This window comes from Microcaecilia unicolor, chromosome 7 (assembly GCF_901765095.1).
Source record: "Microcaecilia unicolor chromosome 7, aMicUni1.1, whole genome shotgun sequence".
Classification (NCBI taxonomy): Eukaryota; Metazoa; Chordata; class Amphibia; order Gymnophiona; family Siphonopidae; genus Microcaecilia; species Microcaecilia unicolor.
This window is the reverse complement of record NC_044037.1, coordinates 21,330,000-21,354,602: the sequence shown is the minus strand read 5'-3', so window position 1 is coordinate 21,354,602 and position 24,603 is coordinate 21,330,000. Positions and strand designations below refer to the sequence as shown.

Here is a 24,603-nt window from a genome sequence, read left to right as displayed (position 1 = left end):
ATTGACTTGTTTGTTTTCAGTGAGCCTAGTAGCCAGGGATTCCCCACATGTGAGAGTCTAAGTTCTCGGAGAAAATTAAGTTACTCACCTGTTGCAGGTGTTCTCTGAAGATAGCAGAATTAGTATTCTCACATACCCTCCATCCTCCCCTAGGAGTTGCGTTCTTTTTTATATTCTGTTGATCGGGCTAACAGGAAGCCACTCTCGCATGCATGGTGTGGGCCTACCAAAAGCTTTGTTCCTGAGTAGTGTCCACACCGGGGCTTCATTGGAGATGTAGCTTACGTGTGAGAATACTAGTCCTGCTCTGAGAACATCTGCTACAGGTGAGTATCGTTGGTATTTTTTTTTTTTTTTTTTTGCCTTGCTCTTTCATATACTGTGGGATGGATACCTCTGTGTTTTGGTCAAATATACAAAGACAGAATCCCTGCTATCTGGAGCTTACAGCCTGTAAAGCATAGCCTGTAAGCTATGGATGTATTCATTGTAGAGAAGTAGATCAGATTTTTAAAATGAGTTTTTAGATTGGATTTGAATATGATCAGAGGAGGAAGCACGACACACTGAATTAGGAAGTCTTTTCTAGGCATTTATTCATGTACTTTGATTTATATTTTCAGCATGCCCAATCTTTCAAGTGATCTCTTTGATCTTCAGTCTTCATTTGTTCCAACTGTGCAGAGTACACCTGCCATAGCAATGTCAGCAGGCAGTGCGTGGGGAGGTATGTATATAGTGAGGTATAGCTGAGCAACTGCTTTTAGAGAGTCAACCAGATCAAGGCCATATAAAGAATTCTTTCCAAGTATACTGAGGGGCTCATTTTCAAAGCACATGGACATCTCAAAATGGCAAAAAAAAAAGTCCATCTGCCAAAAACATCCACATTTCGATTTTGGAACATCAGAATTTGGATGTCCTACAATACTGTTCATCCAAATAGCAAGGGAGCATGTTGTGTGCATGTTTTGGGTGGGACTACGGAGGGCTCAAAATTAGAACATCCAACAGCAATAATCAAAGACCTTTTTCAGTAACATCCCCATGGTAAAAAAAGGTGCTCTGAGCAGCTGACCACTGGAAGGATTATGGCATGACTCCCTATGAATCCCCCAGTGGTTGCTGCCCCCCTCCCTCTCCCCTGAAAGTGAAACTAGAGAGGAATACCAAGCTGTATGACGACATCAAGTGGTATAGGCATTCTGAACAAAGCAGAAAGCAGGTCTGAAGAGTAGTCTAGTAGTCTGTGCAGTACACTGTAAGTCAGGGAACCCAAGTTCAGTTCCCACTTCAGCTCCCCCCCCCCCCCCTTTAAATTGTGAGCCCTTCAGAAACAGATATATACCTACTGTATCTAAATATTTGACACCTGCAAGTTTGAAGGCTATTGAGGTTTTATACAGTCAGGTACAGTAGGTGTTTCCTTCTTGGAGAGCTCAGCATGTAAAATAAGAGTTGTAGGGGGATATAGACCTGGGTACCCTGGTTTGCATTCTACTGCACTGACCACCAGGCTGTTGCTATGCAAGAATGTCTGGCCATTTCTGTTAAAAGGCTGCCAAACAGACATCCTTGTCCCTGAATTTTTGGCAGTCATAATTTTTGACGTTTCAGTTGATAAAATGGCTGTTCATTTTGGATGTTCTCTCGTTTTTGAATGGGAAGCCATAACGTATTTCCTGTTCAAAAATGACTGAGATGGATGTTTTTGACGTTATGAGCAGGATGTCCCAATTCTGATTTGGGCATCCTTTCGAAAATGCCCCTCCACCTTACCTGAATGCTTGGCATTGAGACCCTTCATTATGTGAATGCAGCCTAAGATTCTTTTCTGCTGTTCTTGGGAGTTATAATTCATGTTATCAATTTCTGTTGTGTCTATGTTCTGTTCTCTGTATGGTGAATGACTTCCCTAAGTGGAGGAAGATGTGATACAATGGTGGCCAACTCTGAGAAGCATACTAAAATGGAGCTTCCCAGAACTGTTTGTTTTAAAGTGCAACATAAATACAAGTAATTCTTCCTTTTGATGGAGTTAAGGAAGAGGAGAAAAGATTTGCTAGTTGCAGTATTGTCTGTGATTACCTGCCTAAGTCAGATGTATAATGTTTTTAACTATAATGCTCTGAGTACAAGTAGGATACGTAGTCCCCCCAGGCCAGAAAAAGTGTAACTTTAAACTTGTAGATACTTCAAGCATAGTAAAATACACACATTTGGGTGTCTTGTGCTGGTTTTGTTGCATGAGGTCATCTCAGTTCCTTTTCTTCTGTTGAGTCCAGTGGTTATATCTTTCCATAGGATCTGTGAGTAACTTAATTTTCTGTTGATAGGGAGAACTGGGCCACACACAGGTGGGTGATTGATATCACTGTACTTTATTGGGACAGAACAGCTCTTGCAGAGCTCAGAACTAAGGGAGGAAGTTACCAAGATTGTGTATTAAAAAAAAAATTAACTGCAGCTTAGTTTACCTTGGGAGTCACTGACTTATTGTAACTGAGTACCATAGGTTATTGACTCCATAGTAAAGTAATAAAGTAGCTTGTCATCAACCTTGCAAGCTGCATTGTTGTGTTCCATGGAAGCATAAAGCCACTAATATGTGGCCTGATGGTTGTAGACAGCCTGTGATAAAAGCGCCATGGTTATAGAAAAGTGTGTGGTTCAAGGCTCCCCCAACCCCCAAAGAGCCTATTGTACAAGAGGTTTAATCTCAAAATGTTGTATGTTATTTGTCATCTGTTTTTCTTTCCTTAAAAAAAAAATTACTTTATTCTGTATCATGTTTCAGCCAAAGTCAGAGTTCCATCTGCTACCTGCAGTGGTGGGGGAAAGATATGAAATCCACTGCAGATATGCTTGAGCTCTTGACCATAACTAAACTGAATGTGTGTTAATTGAATGACTTGCAAGCCCAAAAAGAGCACCTCAACTGGTTTCAAAACCACTATGAAGCAAACAGGCAGCTCCATGTCCAAAAAAGGGCTTCCTGTGTACTGAAATCAGCTGACTCTGTGTTTGTTGAAATCCTTCATGGTGGAGATTCTGTATATTTCTGCATGGTGACTTTGAGTCCAGCTGCAAAGGAACATCAAGCATCAGTCAGCATGTGAGTCATTGGAGGATCCCAGGCCCATAATATAGCCATCTTTAGAACACTTGAATAGGCTGTGACCCCATCCAAAGTGCATGAGAAGTGGAAGCATTTATCAAGAGGCCTTTTTATTTGTCTCCTACACAGACTATGCCATCAGAGACAGCAGCAGAACACTACAGCTGACACGTGTGAACCACTGCCAACATAATCCTTGCATCTTAGGCTCAGCACAGATCATGTTCAGCATAGGACCTGTTCTGCACGGATAGCACAAATACAGGGCATTTCTGGCTCACCAGTTCAGCTACAAACCTTGCCTGACAGCAGCTAGTTACTGGCCTTTGATGTTGTCAATTCTAGTCTTTTATAATTTTAGCAATTTAATCCATCTGTTTTGCTGCCCCTTCCAGAGCAACCTCATTTGTTCCTGCAAAAGACATTCATTGAGTCATGAAATATTGAAAATACTTGCCACATGTTCTGTATCTACCCAGCGCAGCACTGTCTCAACCATTGGTGTAACTCCTGTGCAGGGAAATACTTGTTTTCCCAAGATTTGATTATTCTCTAGGCTCCAGATTCAGAGTTTCAAGAAAGCCATTCATTGCCATGCTTCTTCCTGTGCTCTGAAATCTTGTAGATTGTACTGGACTTCTAGATCTGAATTTCATCCCACCTAAATTCTGCCTATATTATCTAAAAGCCACAGGAATACTCCTGTCCCCTCCAGTTCAGAACAAGTTACATGGCAAGAGAGAGAACCTTCTGTAGAAGGGTTATAGAGGCCCCAAAAACCACTGTTTCTATACTAATCCATTGCTGCCTAAAAGAATATAGCTTCCTCTGTGGCAGACCCTCCTTATACAACCTGTCTAAAAAGATACATCTAAAATATTAGATAAGCCAGTATCGGGTTTCAGTAAAGTCTGAAAAAACTGAGATCTCTCAAATATGTCTCCTGGCAAAAATCCAAAGTTCTTGAACTACTTGGGTATATAAACGTGTTCGAAAGGGCATTACCATCTTCTAGAAGGTTCATATGTCTCTCCCAGCTTGTCCTCAGAGGGACATATTGTGCTGGTAGTGCATCCCAGTTTTGGCAGAGCTGCTATTCTAGAAACCCTGCCAGCAAGGGCAAACATAGCAGGCCATGCCCACTCAACCAAAACAACAATCTACTTTTTGACTGTCTACAATCAACAGCTAGTATTTTCTCAAAATAGGTTGGGTATACTTAATTCTTCAGCAGTAGGAACAAATAACTATGTATTCCTGGGTCTTCTCTATAATAAAGACATGTTACCAATTAGGGTTCCTCACTCAGTCACACCAAATCATTTTCTGTAGTCTTACCTGCCTCAACCCTGTACCCACCTAGTTTAGGAAGAAATCAGTCTCCTTCTATAGTTCAGTGAAATAGAGCTATTCTAACTACTGGAAAGAAACCAAAGTTACTTCTCCAGGAACCTTCTGATCGCCAAGAAAACTGCAGACTTGCACCCTATCTTAGACTAGGGATCTCAATTTTTTTCTCTGTAAGGAGATATTCAAGGTTAGCACACTTCCCTTCATTCTCCTCCCCTATGAAGAAGGGAGATTGGATGTGCACATCTGGATCTCTAAGATACTTACAGACATATTCTGATCCAGCCACATTGCTTATAATACTTCTGTACCCTTCTTTATACGAAGTCCTGTCAGTATAAGGTCCTTCCCCTTGGTGCCTCCCATCAGCCCCTAAACTCTTCGCATATCACTTGGTGGTAGCTGCATATATACAAAAAGGGGTCACCTAGTCTTTTCATACCTCACTAATTGGCTGTTAGCTCTGACTCTTGGGGAGAAAGTAATTCATAAATACATAAGTATTGCCATACTGTGAGAGACCTAAGGTCCATTAGGCCTAGTATCCTGTTTCCAACAGTGGCCAATCCAGGTCACCAGTACCTGGCAAGATCCCAGAACAGTACAATACATGTTATGCTGCTTATTCTAGAAATAAGCAGTTGATTTTCCCCAAGTCCATTTTAATAATAGTCTATGGACTTTTCCTTTAGGAAGCCATCCAAATCTATTTTAAACCCTGCTAAGCTAACTGCTTTTACTACATTCTCTGACAGTGAATTCCAGAGTTTAATTACACGTTGAGTGAAGAAATATTTTCTCAGATTCGTTTTCAATTTACTACTTTCTAGCTTCATTGCGTGTCCCTTAGTCCTAGTATTTTTGGAAAGAGTAAACAAGTGATTCACTTCTACCCGTTCCATGCCACTCATTATTTTATAGACCTCTGTCGTATCTCCCCTCAGTCATCTTTTCTCAAGCTGAAGAGCCCTAGCCGCTTTAGCCTTTCCTCATAGGGAAATGTCCCTATCCCCTTTATCATTTTCGTCGCCCTTTTCTGCACCTTTTCTAATTCCACTATATCTTTTTTGAGATGCGGCGACTAGAATTGAACACAATATTCGAGGTGCGGTCGCACCATGGAGCGATACAAAGGTATTATAGCGTCCTCATTTTTGTTTTCCATTCCTTTCCTAAAAATACCTAACATTCTATTTGCTTTCTTAGCCGCCGCAGCACACTGAGCAGAAGGTTTCAATGTATCATCAACGATGACACCTAGGTCCCTTTCTTGGTCGGTGACTCCTAACATGGAACCTTACATGACGTAGAATTTCGGTTTCTCTTTCCCACATGCATCACTTTGCACTTGCTCAAATTAAACGTCATCTGCCATTTATAGACACCCAGTCTCCCAGTCTCATAAGGTCCTCTTGTAATTTTTCACAATCCTTCCTCGATTTAACTACATAACTTTGTGTCATCAGCAAATTTAATTACCTCACTAGTTACTCCCATCTCTAGGTCATTTATAAATATGTTAAAAGGCAGTGGTCCCAGCAGAGACCCCTGGGGAACCCCACTAACAAACCTTCTCCATTGAGAATACTGACCATTTAACCCTACTCTCTGTTTTCTGTCTTTTAACCAGTTTTTAATCCACAATAGGACACTTCCTCCTATCCCATGACTTTCCAATTTCCTCTGGAGTCTTTCATGAGATACTTTGTCAAATACCTTCTGAAAATCCAGATACACAATATCAACCGGCTCACCCTTATCCACATGTCTGTTCACCCCCTCAAAGAAATGCAATAGATCGGTGAAGCAAGATTTCCCTTCACTAAATCCATGTTGGCTTTGTCTCATTAATCCATGCTTTTGAATATGCTCTGTAATTTTGTTCTTTATAATAGTCTCTACCATTTTGCCCGGCACCGACGTCAGACTCACCAGTCTATAATTTCCTGGATCTCCTCTGGAACCTATTTTAAAAATTGGCGTTACATTGGCCACCTTCCAATCTTCCGGTACCACACTCGATTTTAAAGATAAATTACATATTACAATAGTTCCGCAAGTTCATTTTTCAGTTCTATCAGTACTCTGGGATGAATACCATCTGGTCCAGGAGATTTGCTGCTCTTCAATTTGTCAAATTGCCCTATTACATCCTCTAGGTCTATAGAGATTTAATTCAGTTTCTCAGACTCGTCAGCTTCGAATACCATTTCTGACACCAGTATCTCTCCCAAATCTTCCTCGGTGAAGACCGAAGCAAAGAATTTATTTAATCTATCCGTTATGGAGTCTACCCAATTGCAGATTTTGGTATCATCCACAAAGGGTCAAACCTTACCACACAGCCCTTCTGCGATATTACTCAATTTATTTTCTCCGTCTCAATTATAGTGGAATGGTTTGGTTATCATATTTTATTTTTGTTATTTTTTTGTATTACTACCTTCGATTGTTATACCATGTGATGACCAATTTTTCTGTGCAAGTAATTTTTTTTTCACTTGGGTTATTTTTAAAATTTAGTAAACTAAAGTTTAAAAAAAATAGAGCAGGACCAAAGAATGATCCTTTCAGCACACCACTGGTAACAGCCCTTTTCTCGGAATGCACTTTCTTTGCCTCTCACCTGTGTTGCATTCCACTCAACCACTTTCTAAACCAGTAAGACACTATGGGGCTCATTTTTGAAAGAGAAACAAGTCCAAAAAGTGTCATAAAGCACCATTTGGACGAATTTCTTCTCAAAATGTCGAAGTCGATATTTTGAAACCTATTTTGCAGATGTTTATGCATTTTGTCTGCAATGCATCCAAATCGGGCATGTTGGGGGCATTGCAGAAGGGGAGATTAGGACAGGCTTAGGGCATGCCTAACACTTGGACATTTTACAGCCATAATGGAACAAACGAAAACGTCTAGGGCAAAAACTTCAACCATTCAGGAAAATGTTGAAGTCCCATTTTTTCAAACAAGCTTACCCTAATGGACCGACTTAATTCTAATACCAGCCCACCTACAATACTCCTGCTATGATGACGACACTGACACCAATTATACCACCGACCTACTCAAATCCCCTTATACCCTATCCCCAATCTTTTCTTTAACATCCTTTTTACCTCATCCCTCCCTATCTCCTTCCCTTTTTACCTATCCTATCCTTGTCTACCTTCCCTATCCTAGTTCATATATTCTTGGGCACTGCTGCCAATGTGTCTTTCACAGTTTATATTACTCCTCTTACATGTCCTTAGTAATGCTTTTTACTATCTAAGCAGATATGCTTATCACAGTTTATAATGTTCTTCTTACATGTTTCATAATGCTTTTTACTATGTAAGCCACACTGAACCTGCTGTATGTGGGAAAGCGCGGGGTACAAATGTAATGAATAAAATAATAATTATAATAATAGACCTGTTTTTATAACAAGTCACAAAAAGTTGCCCTAAATGACCAGATTTACCACTGAAAGGAATCTAGGATGACCCCCCTCCCACCCCAGAAATATGAATAAAATTAGTACCAGTCTCTGACAGCCTCAGATGTTATAGCCAGGTCCACTAAGCAGCATGCCTGTGGTGGAAACTGTGAGTCCTCCAAAGCTCACCAGAAACCCACTATAGGTGCCCCCTTTACCTATAAAGGCTATTATAGTGGCTTACAGTTGGGATTAGTGGGCTTTGGAGGGCTCAGCAGACAAGATAAGGGAACAAGAGTGAGATGTGTACCTGGGAGCATTTATATGAAGTCCACGGCGGTTCTCCCTAGAGTGCCCCATTGCTCTCCTGGGGTATCTGGGGGACAACCATGCTAAAATTGTGGGCCCCTCCTACATCCCAATGGCTCAATTTTCAACATTTTTTTACTTGTGTTTTTTTTTTCCAAAATGGCCTGAAAAAATAAGCACACAGAGCTCAAAACCTTATTACAAACTATTTTTGTAGAAAAAAAATAACAGTTTGCAATTTTGAAAATGGCCATATTTCTTATTTGGATTGGGATGTTTAGCGCAAAATGTCCAAAGTCTGACTTAAACGCCATATTGAAAGTGCCCCTCTTTAGTGCTCATACCAAAAGGCCACTCAGTTTATTTTTCAGTCACCTGTGGCAGAAACTGTGTCAAAGACTTTGCTAAAAATCTAAGAACACCACATCTACTATACTCCTTTGATGCCAACCATCTGGTTACCCAGACAAAGAAATGATCAGATTGTCTTCCAAGACCTACCTTTAGTAAAGCCATGCTGACTCAGGTCCTGCAAGCTATTGGATTCCAGAAACTTCACTATCCAATGTTTAGAAGCATTCTGTTAATTTACTCGCCAAACACTGTACCAGCCTTAGTTCCCAACCTCCTTTTTACTTCCCTTATGTCGAGAGGAACCACATCTATCCTTCTCCAGTCCTCTCGTACTACTACTTACTCTAAATAAATATTGAAAAGGTGAGACAATGGAACCACCAGAACTTCCCAAAGTTTCTGTAGTACCCTCATGAATCTCATCCAGGCCCATTAACAAACGTTGTTGCAAATGACAGCCCATCCTTAGTGTACATTTACCCTTACAGAATAGCACTTAGGAATCCTGCTAGCACCTTCGTGGATGCATGTGGCATAGCATGTAAATGCAAGGGCGGGGCATACACATGGGTGGAGCATGAGTGTTACAGTAGCAGAAGATGTGCATCTCCTCCACTAAGCAGAAAAGGAATTCGTGGGAACCATTAGATACTGAGGGACAAAAGGGGCACTCAGGGAGCAATAGCAGAGATTTTGAATGAATTATTTTGCTTTGATCATTACGGAAGATGTAAGAGATCTACCTGTATTGGAAATGGATTTCAAGGGTGATGATACAGAGGAATTGAAACAAATCTTAGTGAACCTGGAAGACAGACTGGGCCAAATTGAAAAGTTAGAATGATAAATCACCTGGACCAAATGGCATACACCCCAGTGTACTAAAAGTTCTCCGAGGACAAGCAGGCTGCTTGTTCTCACGACTGGGGGTTGACGTCCACGGCAGCCCCCACAAACGGAAGAAAACTTCGCGGACGGTCCCGCATGCAGGGCACGCCCACCGCGCATGCGCGGCCGTCTTCTCGCCCGTGCGCGACCGTTCCCGCTCAGTCTTTTCTTTGCCGCGTTGGAGAGAGCCGTGTTTGTCTCTCTCTCTGTCAGCCCCGGAAACCGGATCGCGCTTTCGCTGCGAAATTTCTCTTTTTCTCTTTTCGTTGTTCTCCGTTTTTTATTTAGTTAAAAAAAAAAAAAAAACGCTGAACTTTGTTTTCCCTCGTCTCTTAGCGGGGGCGTCGCCTTGTGGCCGCGCGGTCGATTTATTTTCGAGGTGTGAATTTTACCGCCACCATCGACGACTTTGACTTCGCCGACGCGATTTTTCCGTCGATGTCCTCAAAGGTCCCGAGTGGATTAAAAAGTGTGGTCGGGTGCGGCCGGCATATCTCACAGACCGACACTCACGTTTGGTGCCTCCAGTGCCTCGGGCCGGAGCACGATACCAAGGCGTGTACTTTGTGTCTCGGTCTCCGGAACGGACACAGGTAGCGAGGCAAGTTCTTCGGGACCGTCTTTTTTGGAACTTGCGCCGGCCCCTCAACGTCGACTTCGACGGCATCGGTATCGACGGCCGGTTCTTCGGTACCGGTATCGATGTCCACGAAATCGGCACCGATGGCATCGACCCCAGGAGCACAGGTCCCGTCGGCCCGCCGGTCCCCCGGTGAAGGCAGGGGTGAGAGGCCGCGTGGGCAATCGGCCCCGGTCACTCCCTCTACCCAGGGCCCTCGGGACCGAACCCTGTCGGACTCGAGGCCGAGGGGGATCGACTTCCTCCTCCTCAGTTCCACCAAGCGCCGATGACAGGCACCGCAAAAAGGTGAAGAAGCACCGTCATCGGTTCCGCCCACGACGCATCTGGCTCCCGGCGCCGGGGGATGAGTCGACGCCGAGGAAGCGGCAGCGTTGAGAGGAGAGGTCCCCCTCTGTAGTGGAGGTACCGCCACGTCAGGGGTGCCAGCACTTCGGTGCAGTCTCCTGGACCCGACCAGCTTCCGGCACCGACGCCTCTTACCGGCCCGCTCGCCTTTCCCGCAGCGGGCCTGGACGAGTGCCTCCGAGCCATCCTTCCGGGATTCTAGAAGGGCTGATGCGCCAGACTGTGCCAGCGCCGGGGGTGCTTGCGCCCTCGGTGCAGTTGACTGTGGCGCCGGCGTGCTCTAGCCCGGTGCCGAGGCCTTCGACTCCGACGCCGCTTGCGGCGCCGGTCTCGACCGCCACGCAGGTGGAGTCCCCGTCGATGGAGGGAGCTTCATCCCCGCCGGCGCGGGAGTCCACCGCTCGACGACGCCACCGAGGCCTCGGTGCCTCGACGTCGAGCCGGGCCCGGTTGAGGACTGAGCTGCACGAGCTCATGTCCGACACCGAGGAAGAGGCCTCGTGGGGGGAGGAGGAGGAGTCTGTGGGCCTTCCCTCCGACCCCACTCCTTCACCAGAGAGAAAGCTCCTCGCCACTGAGAGCCTCTCCTTTGGCCTCCTTCGTCAGGGATATGTCTATTTGCATTCCCTTTCCCGAGGTCTCTGTGGATGAGCCGAGGGCTGAGATGCTCGAGGTCCTCGACTATCCATCACCACCTAGAGAGTCCTCCACGGTGCCGTTGCACAATGTCCTCAAAGAGACACTGCTTTCGGAACTGGTGAGACCACTATCTAATCCCACCATCCCCAAGAAAGCAGAGTCCCAATACAGAATCCACTCGCACCCAGAGTTAATCCGGCCCCAATTGCCTCATGACTCGGCGGTCGTGGACTCTGCTCTCAAGAGGGCACAGAGTTCGAGGGATACCGCCTCGGCGCCCCCGGGGCGGGAGTCTCGCACTCTGGACTCGTTTGGGAGGAAGGCCTACCAATCTTCCATGCTCCTCGTGACCCGCATCCAGTCTACACGAGCATCCACATGCGGAATAATGTGAAGCAACTGGCGGACCTGGTTGACAAGCTCCCGCCAGAGCAGTCCAGGCCTTTTCAGGAGGTGGTCAGGCAGCTGAAGGCGTGCACAAAGTTCCTGTCCAGGGGTATATATGAAACCTGTGACGTGGCTTCTCGTGCTGCGGCCCAAGGGATAGTGATGCGCAGGCTCTCATGGCTGCGTGCCTCTGACCTGGACAACCGCACCCAGCAGAGACTGGCCGACGTCCCTTGCCGGGGGGATAATATTTTTGGCGAGAAGGTCGAGCAGCTGGTGGACCAACTGCATCAGCGGGAAACCACCCTCGACAAGCTGTCCCACCGGGCGCCTTCAGCATCTACCTCAGCAGGTGGACGTTTTCCCGGGCCCGGCAGGCTGCGCCCTACGCCTATACCAAGCGTTGGTACACCCAGCCGGCCCGAAGGCCTCGTCAGGCACAGGGACAGTCTCAGCGCGCTCGTACCCGTCAACAGCGTGCGCCTAAGCAGCCCCCTGCGCCTCCACAGCAAAAGCCGGGGACGGGTTTTTGACTGGATCCATGGGAACATAGCCGCCCTCAAAGTGTCCGTACCGGACGATCTGCCGGTCGGAGGGAGGTTAAAATTTTTTCACCAAAGGTGGCCTCTTATAACCTCCGACCAGTGGGTTCTCCAAATAGTGCGGTGCGGATACGCCCTGAATTTGGCCTCCCTTCCACCAAATTGTCCTCCGGGAGCTCAGTCCTTCAGCTCCCATCACAAGCAGGTACTTGCAGAGGAACTCTCCGCCCTTCTCAGCGCCAATGCGGTCGAGCCCGTACCACCCGGGCAGGAAGGGCAGGGATTCTATTCCAGGTACTTCCTTGTGGAAAAGAAGACAGGGGGGATGCGTCCCATCCTAGACCTGAGAGGGCCTGAACAAATTCCCTGGTCAAAGAAAAGTTCAGGATGCTTTCCTTGGGCACCCTTCTGCCAATGATTCAGAAAAACGATTGGCTATGTTCCCTAGATTTAAAGGACGCATACACTCACATCCCGATACTGCCAGCTCACAGACAGTATCTCAGATTCCGCCTGGGCACACGGCACTTTCAGTATTGTGTGCTGCCCTTTGGGCTTGCCTCTGCCCCACGGGTGTTTACAAAGTGCCTCGTGGTGGTGGCGGCGTATCTACGCAAGCTGGGAGTGCACGTGTTCCCATATCTTGACGATTGGCTGGTCAAGAACACCTCGGAGGCGGGAGCTCTCCGGTCCATGCAGTGCACTATTCGCCTCCTGGAGCTGCTGGGGTTTGTGATAAATTACCCAAAGTCCCATCTCCAGCCTGCCCAATCTCTGGAATTCATAGGAGCTCTGCTGAATACTCAGACGGCTCAGGCCTTCCTTCCAGAAGCGAGGGCCAACAACCTCCTGTCCCTGGCTTCCCAGACCAGAGCGTCTCAGCAGATCACAGCTCGGCAGATGTTGAGACTTCTGGGTCATATGGCCTCTACAGTTCATGTGACTCCCATGGCTCGTCTTCACATGAGATCTGCTCAATGGACCCTAGCTTCCCAGCGGTATCAAGCCACCGGAAATCTAGAAGATGTCATCCGCCTCTCCACCAGCTGTCGCAATTCACTGCACTGGTGGACCATTCGGACCAATTTGACCTTGGGACGCCCATTCCAAATTCCACAGCCCACGAAAGTGCTAACGATGGAAGCATCTCTCCTGGGCTGGGGGGCTCATGTCGATGGGCTTCACACCCAAGGACTGTGGTCCCTCCAGGAAAAGGATCTTCAGATCAACCTCCTGGAGCTCCGAGCGGTCTGGAACGCACTGAAGGCTTTCAGAGATCGGCTGTCCTGTCAAATTATCCAAATCCGGACAGACAATCAGGTTGCAATGTATTACATCAACAAGCAGGGGGGCACCGGATCTCGCCCCCTGTGTCAGGAAGCCGTCGGGATGTGGCGTTGGGCCTGCCAGTTCGGCATGCTCCTCCAAGCCACATACCTGGCAAGCGTAAACAGTCTGGCCGACAGACTGAGCAGAGTCATGCAACCGCACGAGTGGTCGCTCCATTCCAGAGTGGTACGCAAGATCTTCCGAGAGTGGGGCACCCCCTCGGTGGACCTTTTCGCCTCCAGACCAACCACAAGCTGCCTCTGTTCTGTTCCAGACTACAGGCACACGGCAGGCTAGCCGGTCCTCCATTGGGGGACCGGCCTCCTGTATGCTTATCCACCCATACCTTTGGTGGGGAAGACCTTACTGAAGCTCAAGCAGGACCACGGCACCATGATTCTGATAGCGCCCTTTTGGCCCCGTCAGATCTGGTTCCCTCTTCTTCTGGAGTTGTCCTCCGAAGAACCGTGGAGATTGGAGTGTTTTCCGATTCTCATTTCGCAGAACGACGGAGCGTTGCTGCACCCCAACCTTCAGTCTCTGGCTCTCACGGCCTGGATGTTGAGGGCGTAGACTTCGCTTCATTGGGTCTGTCTGAGGGTGTCTCCCGTGTCCTGCTTGCCTCTAGGAAGGATTCCACTAAAAAGAGTTACTTTTTTAAGTGGAGGAGGTTTGTCGTTTGGTGTGAGAGCAAGGCCCTAGAACCTCGTTCTTCTCCTGCACAGAACCTGCTTGAATACCTTCTGCACTTATCAGAGTCTGGCCTCAAGACCAACTCAGTAAGGAATCACCTTAGTGCGATTAGTGCTTACCATTATCGTGTAGAAGGTAAAGCCATCTCTGGAGAGCCTTTAGTCGTTTGATTCATGAGAGGCTTGCTTTTGTCAAAGCCCCCTATCAAGCCGCCTGCAGTGTCATGGGATCTCAACGTCGTCCTCACCCAGCTGATGAAACCTCCTTTTGAGCCACTGAATTCCTGCCATCTGAAGTACTTGACCTGGAAGGTCATTTTCTTGGTGGCAGTTACTTCAGCTCGTAGGGTCAGCGAGCTTCAAGCCCTGGTAGCTCATGCTCCGTATACTAAATTTCATCATAACAGAGTAGTGCTCTGCACTCACCCTAAGTTCCTGCCGAAGGTGGTGTCGGAGTTCCATCTTAACCAGTCAATTGTCCTGCCAACATTCTTTCCCAGACCGCATAACCGCCCTGCTGAACGTCAGTTGCACACATTGGACTGCAAGAGAGCATTGGCCTTCTATTTCGAGCGGACACAGCCCCACAGACAGTCCGCCCAATTGTTTGTTTCTTTCGACCCTAACAGGATAGGGGTCGCTGTCAGGAAACGCACCATCTCCAATTGGCTAGCAGATTGCATTTCCTTCACTTACGCCCAGGCTGGGCTGACTCTTGAGGGTCATGTCAAGGCTCATAGTGTCAGAGCCATGGCAGCGTCGGTGGCTCACTTGAAGTCAGCCACTATTGAAGAGATTTGCAAGGCTGTGACGTGGTCATCCGTCCACACATTCACATCACATTACTGCCTCCAGCAGGATACCCGACGCGACAGTCGGTTCGGGCAGTCGGTGCTGCAGAATCTGTTTGGGGTTTAAATCCAACTCCACCCTCCAGGACCCGAATTTATTCTGGTCAGGCTGCACTCTCAGTTAGTTGTTCTTCGTAGGTCAATTTCTGTTATACCCTCGCCGTTGCGAGGTTCAATTGACCTGGGTTCTTGTTTTGAGTGAGCCTGAGAGCTAGGGATACCCCCTTTGGAGTTGTGTTTCATAATTTTTGCTTGTCATTCAACTGAGAGGGAACGGTCGCGCACGAGCGGGAAGACGGCCACGCTTGCGCGGTGGGCGTGCCCTGCGTGCGGGACCGCCCGCGAAGTTTTCTTCCGGTTGGTGGGGGCTGCCGTGGACGTCAACCCCAGTCGTGAGAACAATCAGCCTGCTGTCCTCGGAGAACACCTGCTACAGGTATGTATCATTCGCTAACTCAAACATGAAATTGCTGATCTGTTAGTGATCTGTCATCCGTATTACCTGAAGATTGGAGGGAGGCCAATGTAACACTAGTTTTTAAAAAGGGTTCCAGAGTGATCCTGGAAATTACAGACCAATAAGCCTGACTTAAGTACCAGGGAAAATAGTGGAAACTATTATAAAGAATAAAATTATAGAACGCATAAACAAAAATGGTTTAATGGGACAGAGTCAGCATGAGTTCAGCCAAGGGAAGTCTTGCCTCACCAATTTGCTTCATTTCTTTGAAGGCGTAAATAAACATGTGGATAAAGGTGAGCCGGTTGATGTAGTGTATCTGGATTTTCAGAAACCTTTTGACAAAGTTCCTCATGAAAGACTCCTGAGAAAATTAAAAAGTCATGGGAAGGGAGGCAATGTACTTCAGTGGATTAGGAGTTGGTTATTGCACAGAAAACAGAGGGAAGGGTTAAATAGCCATTTTTCTCAAAGGAGGAGGGTGAATAGTGGAGTGCCACAAGGATCTTTACTGGGACCGGTGCTATTTAACAAATTTATAAATGATCTTGAAACGGAACGATGAGTGAGGTGATTAAATTTGCAGATGACACAAAACTATTCAAAGTTGTCAGAACACATGTGGATTGTAAAAAATTGCAGGAAGACCTTAGGAAACTGGAAGGCTGAGCATCCACATGGCAGATGAAATTTATTGTGGACAAATGCAAAGTGATGCGCATTGGAAAGAATAATCTGAATCATAGTTACTTGATGCTAGGGTCCACTTGGGTCTCAGCACTCAAGAAAAAGATTTAGGTGTCATTGTAGACAATGCACTGAAATCTTCTGTCCAGTGTCCGCCGGTGGCCAAAAAAGCAAACAGGCTGCTAGGAATTATTAGCAAAATAAGACCAAGAATATTATAATGTATCTGTATCGCTCACCTTGAGTATTGTTTTCAATTCTGTTGCCGTATCTCAAAAGAGATATAACGGAATTAGAAAAGGTTCAAAGAAGAGCGACCAAAATGAATAAAGGGGATGGAACTCCTCCCATATGAGAGAAGACTAAAGAGGTTAGGTCTCTTAAGCTTGGACGTCTGAGGGGGGATATGGTTGAGGTCTGTACAATACTTAGTGGTGTAGAACGGAATCCTGAGTGGTGTAGAACAGGTAGAAGTGAATCGATTTTTCACTCTTTTAAAAAATACAAAGACCAGGGGACACTCGATTAAATTACATGAAAATACTGGGTTTAGAAAAGGTTTGGACAAGTTCCTGGAGGAAATAAATCTATAGTCTGTTTTTTAGATAGACGTGGGAAAAGCCACTGTGTGCCCTGTGATTGGTAGTATGGAATGTTGCTACTAATTGGGTTTCTGCCAGATACTTGTAACCTGGATTGGCAGCTGTTGGAAGCAGGATAGTGGACTAGATGGACCATTGGTCTGACCCAGTATGGCTGCTATTATTTTCTTATGACTTGGTAGCTCTCTCAGCAGTGCGCATTTCAGGTGATCAGAACATATAGGCAGACTTTCTCGACAGACTGCTTTGATCTATGAGAATTGGAGTTCTCAAGAAGCATTGAAACTCACAAAGGAGTGTTGAGGGGTCCCTCACCTAGATCTCATGGCTTCCAAAGCCAGTGCCAAAGTTCTGAGATTTTTCAGTCAAAGGAAGGAGCACTGGACCAAAGGTCTAGATGCTCTAATGCAGTCTTGACCTCAGGAGCAGCTCCTTGTATACTGGGATAGCTGCTATGGAGAATTGCCTCTTTAACTAGGCAGTTATTCTGATACCAAAGTGATTTGCAGACCTAGTTTGCTTCACAGATCAGCCACTGAAGCTGACACTAATGATTACTGATTCAAGGTCCGGTAGTCATAGAAGATCATCTCCATTCTTTTTTTTCAGCCTGGCTCTTGAAAGGTCATACCTGAGATGCAAAGGTTACTCAGACCAAGTGATTGCTCCTCTTCTCCAAGATAGGAAAAGATCCTCTTCTCTGGTTTATGCTAGTGTGTGGTGTACTTTTCAAATCATTGTGTGCAAATAAGTCAGTGACTCATTTTTCATACACAAGTCTATTTTGCCATTTCTACAGAATGGTCTTCAAAAAGGATTGGTGCTGAACTCTTTGAAAGTTTAGGTTGCAGTTTTAGCTTGTTTTTGTAGAAGGTTCAAAAGGACTTCAATGGCTATTTCATTCCTATGTTTCCATTTCTTGATTGGTGTCAACCATCTAAGACAGTATGATCTGACTGTCCTGAATGGAGTTTAAATTTCGTTCTGAGTGCCTTAACTCTTCGTTCTTTTGAACCTCTGAAGAGAAGAACAATTAGAGATCTCTCTCTTAAAACGGTGTTCCTGTCCATGTCTTTAGCGTGCAAGGTTTGAGTTGCAGGGATCTTTTTATACATTTTTTTACAGAAGCCAGAGTTTCAATCAGAACTGTGCCTTCCTTTCTTCTAAAGGTAATTTTCTTTTTTGATGTGAACCAAATGGGCAGTTTTATTGTCATTTCATAAAGAAGAATGTGGGCAAGAATTTAGAACCCGACATTTGTCAGACATTTAATGAGATATTTGGAAGTAACCAATGATTTAAGAACAGGATAGATTTTATCCTCTTTGGTGGCGGTAGGATGAGTCAGGCAGCCTCTAAGGCCACTTTTTCCCATTCGATTAAAAGGCCATCTCTTCAGCTTATATTGTTAACAGTAAACCACCCGCCCCCCCCCCCCCCCCCCCCCCCCCCCCCCAATTTTTTTTTTTTTTTTTTTTTTTTGAAAGCTCATTCTGCTAGGGGCATTGTGACCTATTGGGCAGAGCTACATGCAGTGATGCCTATAGACATTTGCAGAGCAGCTGCTTGGTCATCTCTCTGTATCCTTACTAAGACTTACAGGTTAGGTGTGGCTGTGAGAGTGTACACTGCATTTGGGGCACAAGTTCTTAGAGCAGATGTTGCAGAATCCCTCTCATCTTAAGGATTATTTTGCTACATCCCACAAATTCTGGACCGGTCTAGTGAAGAAAGGGAAGGCGTCATTAGATTTTACCTGCTAATTTTCTTTCCTCGAGTACCCCCAGATCAGTCAGGATTCCCCGCCTTTTCTGCAGACTTAACATAGCACATGTTATCTGCAGCAGGGCCCATAGGAATAAAATGGATCTTATAACAGATAACATGAGCTTATCTTCAGTAAAAGACCCTCTTAGTTATTTGCAGTTTCAATTGTGCAATTTGTTATTATGTTTAAGGTTATCAATAGAAATCAAACAAAATAAAACATGGAAAAGAAAATAAGATGATACCTTTTTTATTGGACATAACTTAATACATTTCTTGATTAGGTTTCAAAGGTTGCCCTTCTTCGTCAGATCGGAAATAAGCAAATGTGCTAGCTGACAGTGTATATAAGTGAAAACATTCAAGCATTACTATGACAGTCTGACAGGGTGGGAGGATGGGGGTGGGTAGGAGGTATGCATGGGGACATCAAAGCATTTTAAGACACTGCTTTTATTGTTACTGAATTTTGTTTATTAAAATTGTACCTCAATTGTACCTACCATACATGTACCTCATTCTACCACAATATTACCTTGTATTTGTTCAGACCGGAATCGGCTAATGCCGTTTATGGTATCATGTAAGCCACATTGAGCCTGCAAAAATGTGGGATAATGTGGGATACAAATGTAACAAATAAATAAATAATGCTCTTACTATTTGTTTTGTATCCATTTAGGGTTTCCTCTTCATTCAGCCCCTCAGAGTACCTCAACAATGAATGTAGATTTTGATGCTGTATTTGGAGCAAAATCTATTACACATGAGCAACAAGGTAAAAACTGGAACGTAATATGGAATAATTTCTTCATTTTTGGAATAAGTTGAAAAAGCTAATGACATTTATGCCTGTGCCACCTAGAATGTGGTGTTTTGAAGTTGCTTATTTTGTGCAAGAGAGTAGCCTTTAGAAAAAAAAGAAAAAATAGATATATTTGTGTAGTGTTGTCATTAACAGATGAATCCAGACTTGTGGGTTATGACCATATACCAGCAGGTGGAGATAGAGGACAACAAACTGAACTCTATAAAGGACAGTAGACATCCTGGTCCATTCCTCTATCCGCCAGCAAGCGGTAGATGGTCTCTTACAAACTCCTGGTCTCATCTGCTGAATTTGCTCCTGTTCTGGGTTTCCTAGCTCAGTAGAACTGGGGAGCATTTAGACTGGTTTTGGTGCCTACTGTAGGGGTACACCTAGTGATATCAGATCCCTCCCCTCCCCCTGCTTCCTTCTCCTTCCTCACAGGATTTGGAAAATAAAGACAGACAAGTGCAGATTTTGTCTGCTACTGCAGCTTAATTTCGGAGGGATTATCTCTGCGCTGCTTTCTATGTGCTGCCTTAGTATCCTTCACATAGAACCTGACAGAACAGTGAGGTGCCGGTAAGAGCAGCATATTGGGTGCTTAGTCATGGTTTCATTTTTGTCTTTAATTTTATAGCTGTAAAGCACCATTCTTGCTGTGGGGCACAAAGAGCAGCATCGGGACAGTGTGTACAGAGTTTTCCAGCCCAATCAGCATCAGAGACTGCTTCTGTGATAGCAGGGCAGTTAGATTCCCGCACGGGGGAAATTTCAGCGCTGTCTCTTCAGGTGACTTCTCCCTCACATGCAACGGCGGCCATTTAGATTTCCCGTGGGTGAAGGCTCTACGTTGTCTTCACATTTGGTTAGCATGCTTGTTGTTTCAACATTAGGTACATCATCTGCACTTCCTTGGATAGATAATCCTTCTCAGGAACCCTTTTCTCCAGAGTTCATTCTTCTCCTGCACCAGGCCTATGTACCAGGGGCATAGCCAGACCTCGGTGGGAGGGGGGGGGGGGCACATTTTGACCCACCTCCCCCAGCCGCCCTAGGGTACCTTTGCTGGTGGGGGTCCCCAACCCCTGCTAGCTGAAGCGGTTATCTGTCCTGCGCTGGTCTCGCACTTGCTTCCTCTCCTGTTTTCAGTGCACCGTGCACTGCACGCTCACTCAGTTTCATTAAAACGAGAGCATGCATGGTGCGACTGGAAACAGGAGAGGAGGCAAGTGCGAGACCAGCATGGAACAGATACGTTCTTCAGCTGGTGTAGGTCGGGGACACCATCCAGCCAAACCGGAGGCCCCAGAGCCAGTTTGTGGGGCCCAGGCCCCCATGGCCTTGCCACTGCTAAGTATTCTCATCCTTTCTGAGTCTAGGCATGCTTCCCAGCCTCTGCAGACACTCTTCCAAAAAGAGGCACTTGGGCAATATTTCTGATTTTGGAATCTGTCTCTCCTCCCTCTCCCTCTGAGGATGGGTTAGTGGAAGGGGAGTTTTTGAATGATGAGGCTGATGATCCTACAGCTGTTTGGATATTTCATAAGGCTTTTTGAGGTTCTTAATATCTCTTCTCCTACCTCTCAATCTGCCTCTTCATATAATCCTATGATGGCAAGCACTAAAAAGCCTCCCAAATCCTTCCCAGTTCATGAGGCTCTGCAGGAATTCTGCACAATGGAACACTCCAGATGTGAGCCTCAAGGTAGCCAGGGCTATGTCTTGCCTATACCCCATCTCCCTGGATGAGCTGGAGAAGCTTAAGTTACCTAAGGTGAATGCCTTGGTATCAACAGTGACTAAAAAGGCAACCTCTCTGTGGAGGGTGATATAGCTCTTAAAGATGTTCAAGACAGGAAATTAGAATCTGTCTTCAAGCTTTCCTTTGAAGTTTCGGCTTGCTCTCTGCAGGCAGCCGTTTACAGTTCTTCTTATGCAGCCCGAGTCTGTTTCTCTTGGGTCCAGGAAATGTTGATTCTTTGGTTGATTATTCTGGTCAAGCCTCCATTGAATTCCCTGCTATGGAAACTGGATTAGCTTATTTGGCTGGTTCGTTGTATATTAGCGCTTCCGCTAAACAGAGAGCCTTGGCGGTTACTCCCAGACATTTATTATGGTTCTGCCATTGGGCAGCAGATTCAGCTTCCAAACAACAGCTTACCAGGTTACCTTTATGGGGCAAACTCCTGTTTGAGGAGGATCTTAAGAAGTTGATGAAGGATTTGGGGAGACTCCAAATCCTAGTATTTACCTGAAAATGTCTAAGGATTCATTTAGATCCAATCAGCCTCGTTCTCACCTGAAGGATGCAAAACACTACTGACCTGGGTGTACTTCATTTCAAAGGCCCGGGTATGAACTAAAACAGTCCTCTTGTCTGACAAATGAAACTCTAACCAATCTTCTAGATCTTCCACTGCCTCTTCTCCCTCGCAGTGTTGGTGTTGCAGTTCATTTTTTGTGGCAGATCATAGGCAAGTGTCCATCCAGCTTTTACGAAGAGTTGACCAAGATTACATTAGACCAGTGGGTCTTAAATCTTATCAGAGAAGGCTACAAATTAGATTTTTCCTCTCAAATTGCAGATTGTTTTTTTTCTTGGAATCCCCATGTAAAACCTCACTCAGGAGGAAGGCCATACTTTTCACCCTCCAGTCCTTGCAAGATTTGGGAATGGTCCTTCCAGCTCCCATTTCTGAACAGGGTCAAGGACATTACTCCATCTAATTTGTGGTTCCACAGAATGGCCAGTTCTCAACCTCGAACTGGTCATCAAATTTTTGCACGTTGACACTTTCACATGGAAACCTTGTGCTTGATAACGGCAGCTGTTCGTCCAGGGGAATCCCTCACATCTTTGGATCTCAAGCTTACTTCCATATTCCCATCAGTGCTTCTTGTGTTTTATGGTGCTGTTGAAACATTTTCAATTCCAAGCAATGCCATTTGTTCTGGCGACGGCTCCCAGAACCTTCTCCAAGGTTATGGTGGTCGTAGCAGCATTTCTGCGAAGAGAGAATTGGAGTACATCCATATCTGGACAACTGGTTTTTCAGATCCTCTTCCATTCAAGAGAGTGTTCGAGTCACCAACAGAATAATAAATTTTAGTCTCTCAATTAGATAGTCTTGCCACCTGTCTCCATCACAAACTCTAGAATACTTGGGAGTTCATTTCAGTACTCTGTAGGGGAAACTATTTCTTCTGAATCTTAGGAAGGAAAAGATTCAGAATCAGATCCGCCTTTTTACTGCAGCTTCTCAACCCTTGTGCCTAGGATTATGTGCAAATTCTTGAGTCCATGGCAACGACCATTGATGTGGTTCCCTGGGCCAGAACTCACATGCATCCTCTTCAGCAGTCTGTTGGCTCGCTGGTATCTTATGTCTCAGTAGTATGATCTTTGCCTCTTCTGGACATCTCAAGCAAACTGCAGCATGGGCCTAGTGACTTTAAACAAGCAACCTTCTCAAGGAAACCTCCCTTGCATTACCAGTGCAGATAATGGTGGGTGCAATGCTCAAGGCCTTTGAAACAAGACAGAAGCGCTTTGGCCAGTCAGTCGTTTGGAGCTCAGGGCAGTCCACAAGGCTCTGCTGGCATTTTAGTTGACTCTGAAGGGCAACCCATTTTGTGTATTGTTGCAGTGTTACGATGGTAGCTTACATAAACAGGCAAGGAGGCACTCGAAGTGCACATCTTGCAGTTGAGGCTCACCTGTTGATTTATTGGGCAGTGAAGCACTCGCTAATGATTTCAGCAGCACATATAGTGGGAACACTAAGTTTCAAGTTTATTCAGAAATTTAGTATCCCTCCCATCAGAAACATCTAGTCAGCTTACAATCTAAAATTGAAAGTGAGAGCAGAAGAAACACAATTACAAGAGAAAAGAGAGGGAAGGAGGAGGAACTACAATGTGGATAGGAAAGAGGGGAGGGGAAAACACAACAGGTACTGTGGTAATCAGGTGCCCTACGCAAGCAGTCAAGTAGGGTAAGTTTTCAAAAATAAGTGAGTTTTAAGGTTGGCCATGAAAAACGCAGGAGTGGACAGAAGCCTAAGGTGGAGGGGGATTGCGTTCCACAGTTCTGGGCCTGGTGTAGAGAAGATAGAGCGTCTAACGGACCAATGAGAGATTTGAAAGGAAGGAATAACAAGTTTATTCTGCTGGAGGGAACGAAGGTTGCGGATTAAGGAATAAGATACTGAAGGAAAAATGGGTGACCAGTGGTACGAATCTTATATACCAGAAGGAGGAGCTTGAACAAGATGTGGCAAGAGACAGGCACGGTTATATTTTTTGTGACTGGTAAGGAGCTTTATGGCTATGTTTTGTATAAGCTGAAGGTGGGATAAATCTTTAACTCTGACGCCACAGAATAAAGAGTTGCAGTAGTCAATCCGAGTAAGGACAAGGAAATGAAAAAGAGTATTCAAGGCAGAGGAGTCCAAGAAGGGACAGATAGAATGGATCATGCGTAACTTGTAGTACAAACTTTTCACAACTGAAGAGATTTGTGGGACAAGAGTAAAGACCTATACAGGATTTTCACACTAGATAGCAACAGAGCTGGGGTGGAACACAAGAGTAGAGGCAAAGCTAATGTCTGGCCAGAAAAATTGAAGAAGAGGACCACATGGGACTTGGCAGGATTAATAGATAATTTATTTTCACTTAACCATGTCGAAACTATAAGCAGATTCTGGTAAATAGTAAGTTGTTGCACATCAGTGGGATCTACTGTGGCTAGAACTTGTATGTCATCAGTGTAGACGAAGGGCACAAAGTTCAAAGGCTGGAGGAGTGTAAGTAATGGGGCCAAGAAGATATTAAACAGAACAGGGGGAAAGGGTAGACCCCTGTGGAACACCAGAGTCCAGAGTGAAAGATGTAGAGGTAGAATTGTCAGTGTGAACTTCATAACGACGTTTGGAGAGATAGGAAGAGAACAACTCCCATATCTGGTGAAGATGATGGAGGAGAGAGTTGTCCGCTAAATCAAAAGCTGCAGAGATAGATCTATAAACAGGAGGAGAACTGATCTAGCTCGACCTAGCTGTGAGCAGATAAATGTGGTGATACCAAGAAGAGTAGCTTCTATATTATAGTGGGCCTGGAACCCTGTCTGGTTTGGGTGGAATGCCTTGACTTCAGTCAGAAAATCCTGCAGCTGGCTATGAATAATGGATTCCAGTACCTTCAATGTAAATGCAAGCTTAGCAATAGGTAATTGCTACAATTTGTAGTTGGTAGGCTGTGGTCTTTAAACTTTGGTCTCAAGGTAGCAAGCTTTCTAGCTTGAGGGTACACAGCCTTCAGTAAGGCTAGAGGAGACCAGCGAGGATAGAAATGGGAGTAAAGTAGTAAGAAAGTGTTTCAACGTGCCGGAAGGGATTGTGGGGCCT

At 45.4% G+C, this 24,603-nt stretch overlaps 1 protein-coding gene across 1 annotated transcript in view; it reads left to right on the top strand.

Moving 5' to 3' along the window:
- LOC115474500 (phosphatidylinositol-binding clathrin assembly protein-like) overlaps nt 1-24,603 on the top strand; it is a 186,718-nt gene that overhangs the window by 117,391 nt on the left and 44,724 nt on the right. The window contains exons 13-14 of the mRNA XM_030209990.1: nt 624-727; nt 19,067-19,162. Coding sequence (XP_030065850.1) covers nt 624-727; nt 19,067-19,162 — 200 coding nt within the window. The remainder of the gene's footprint in view (nt 1-623; nt 728-19,066; nt 19,163-24,603) is intronic.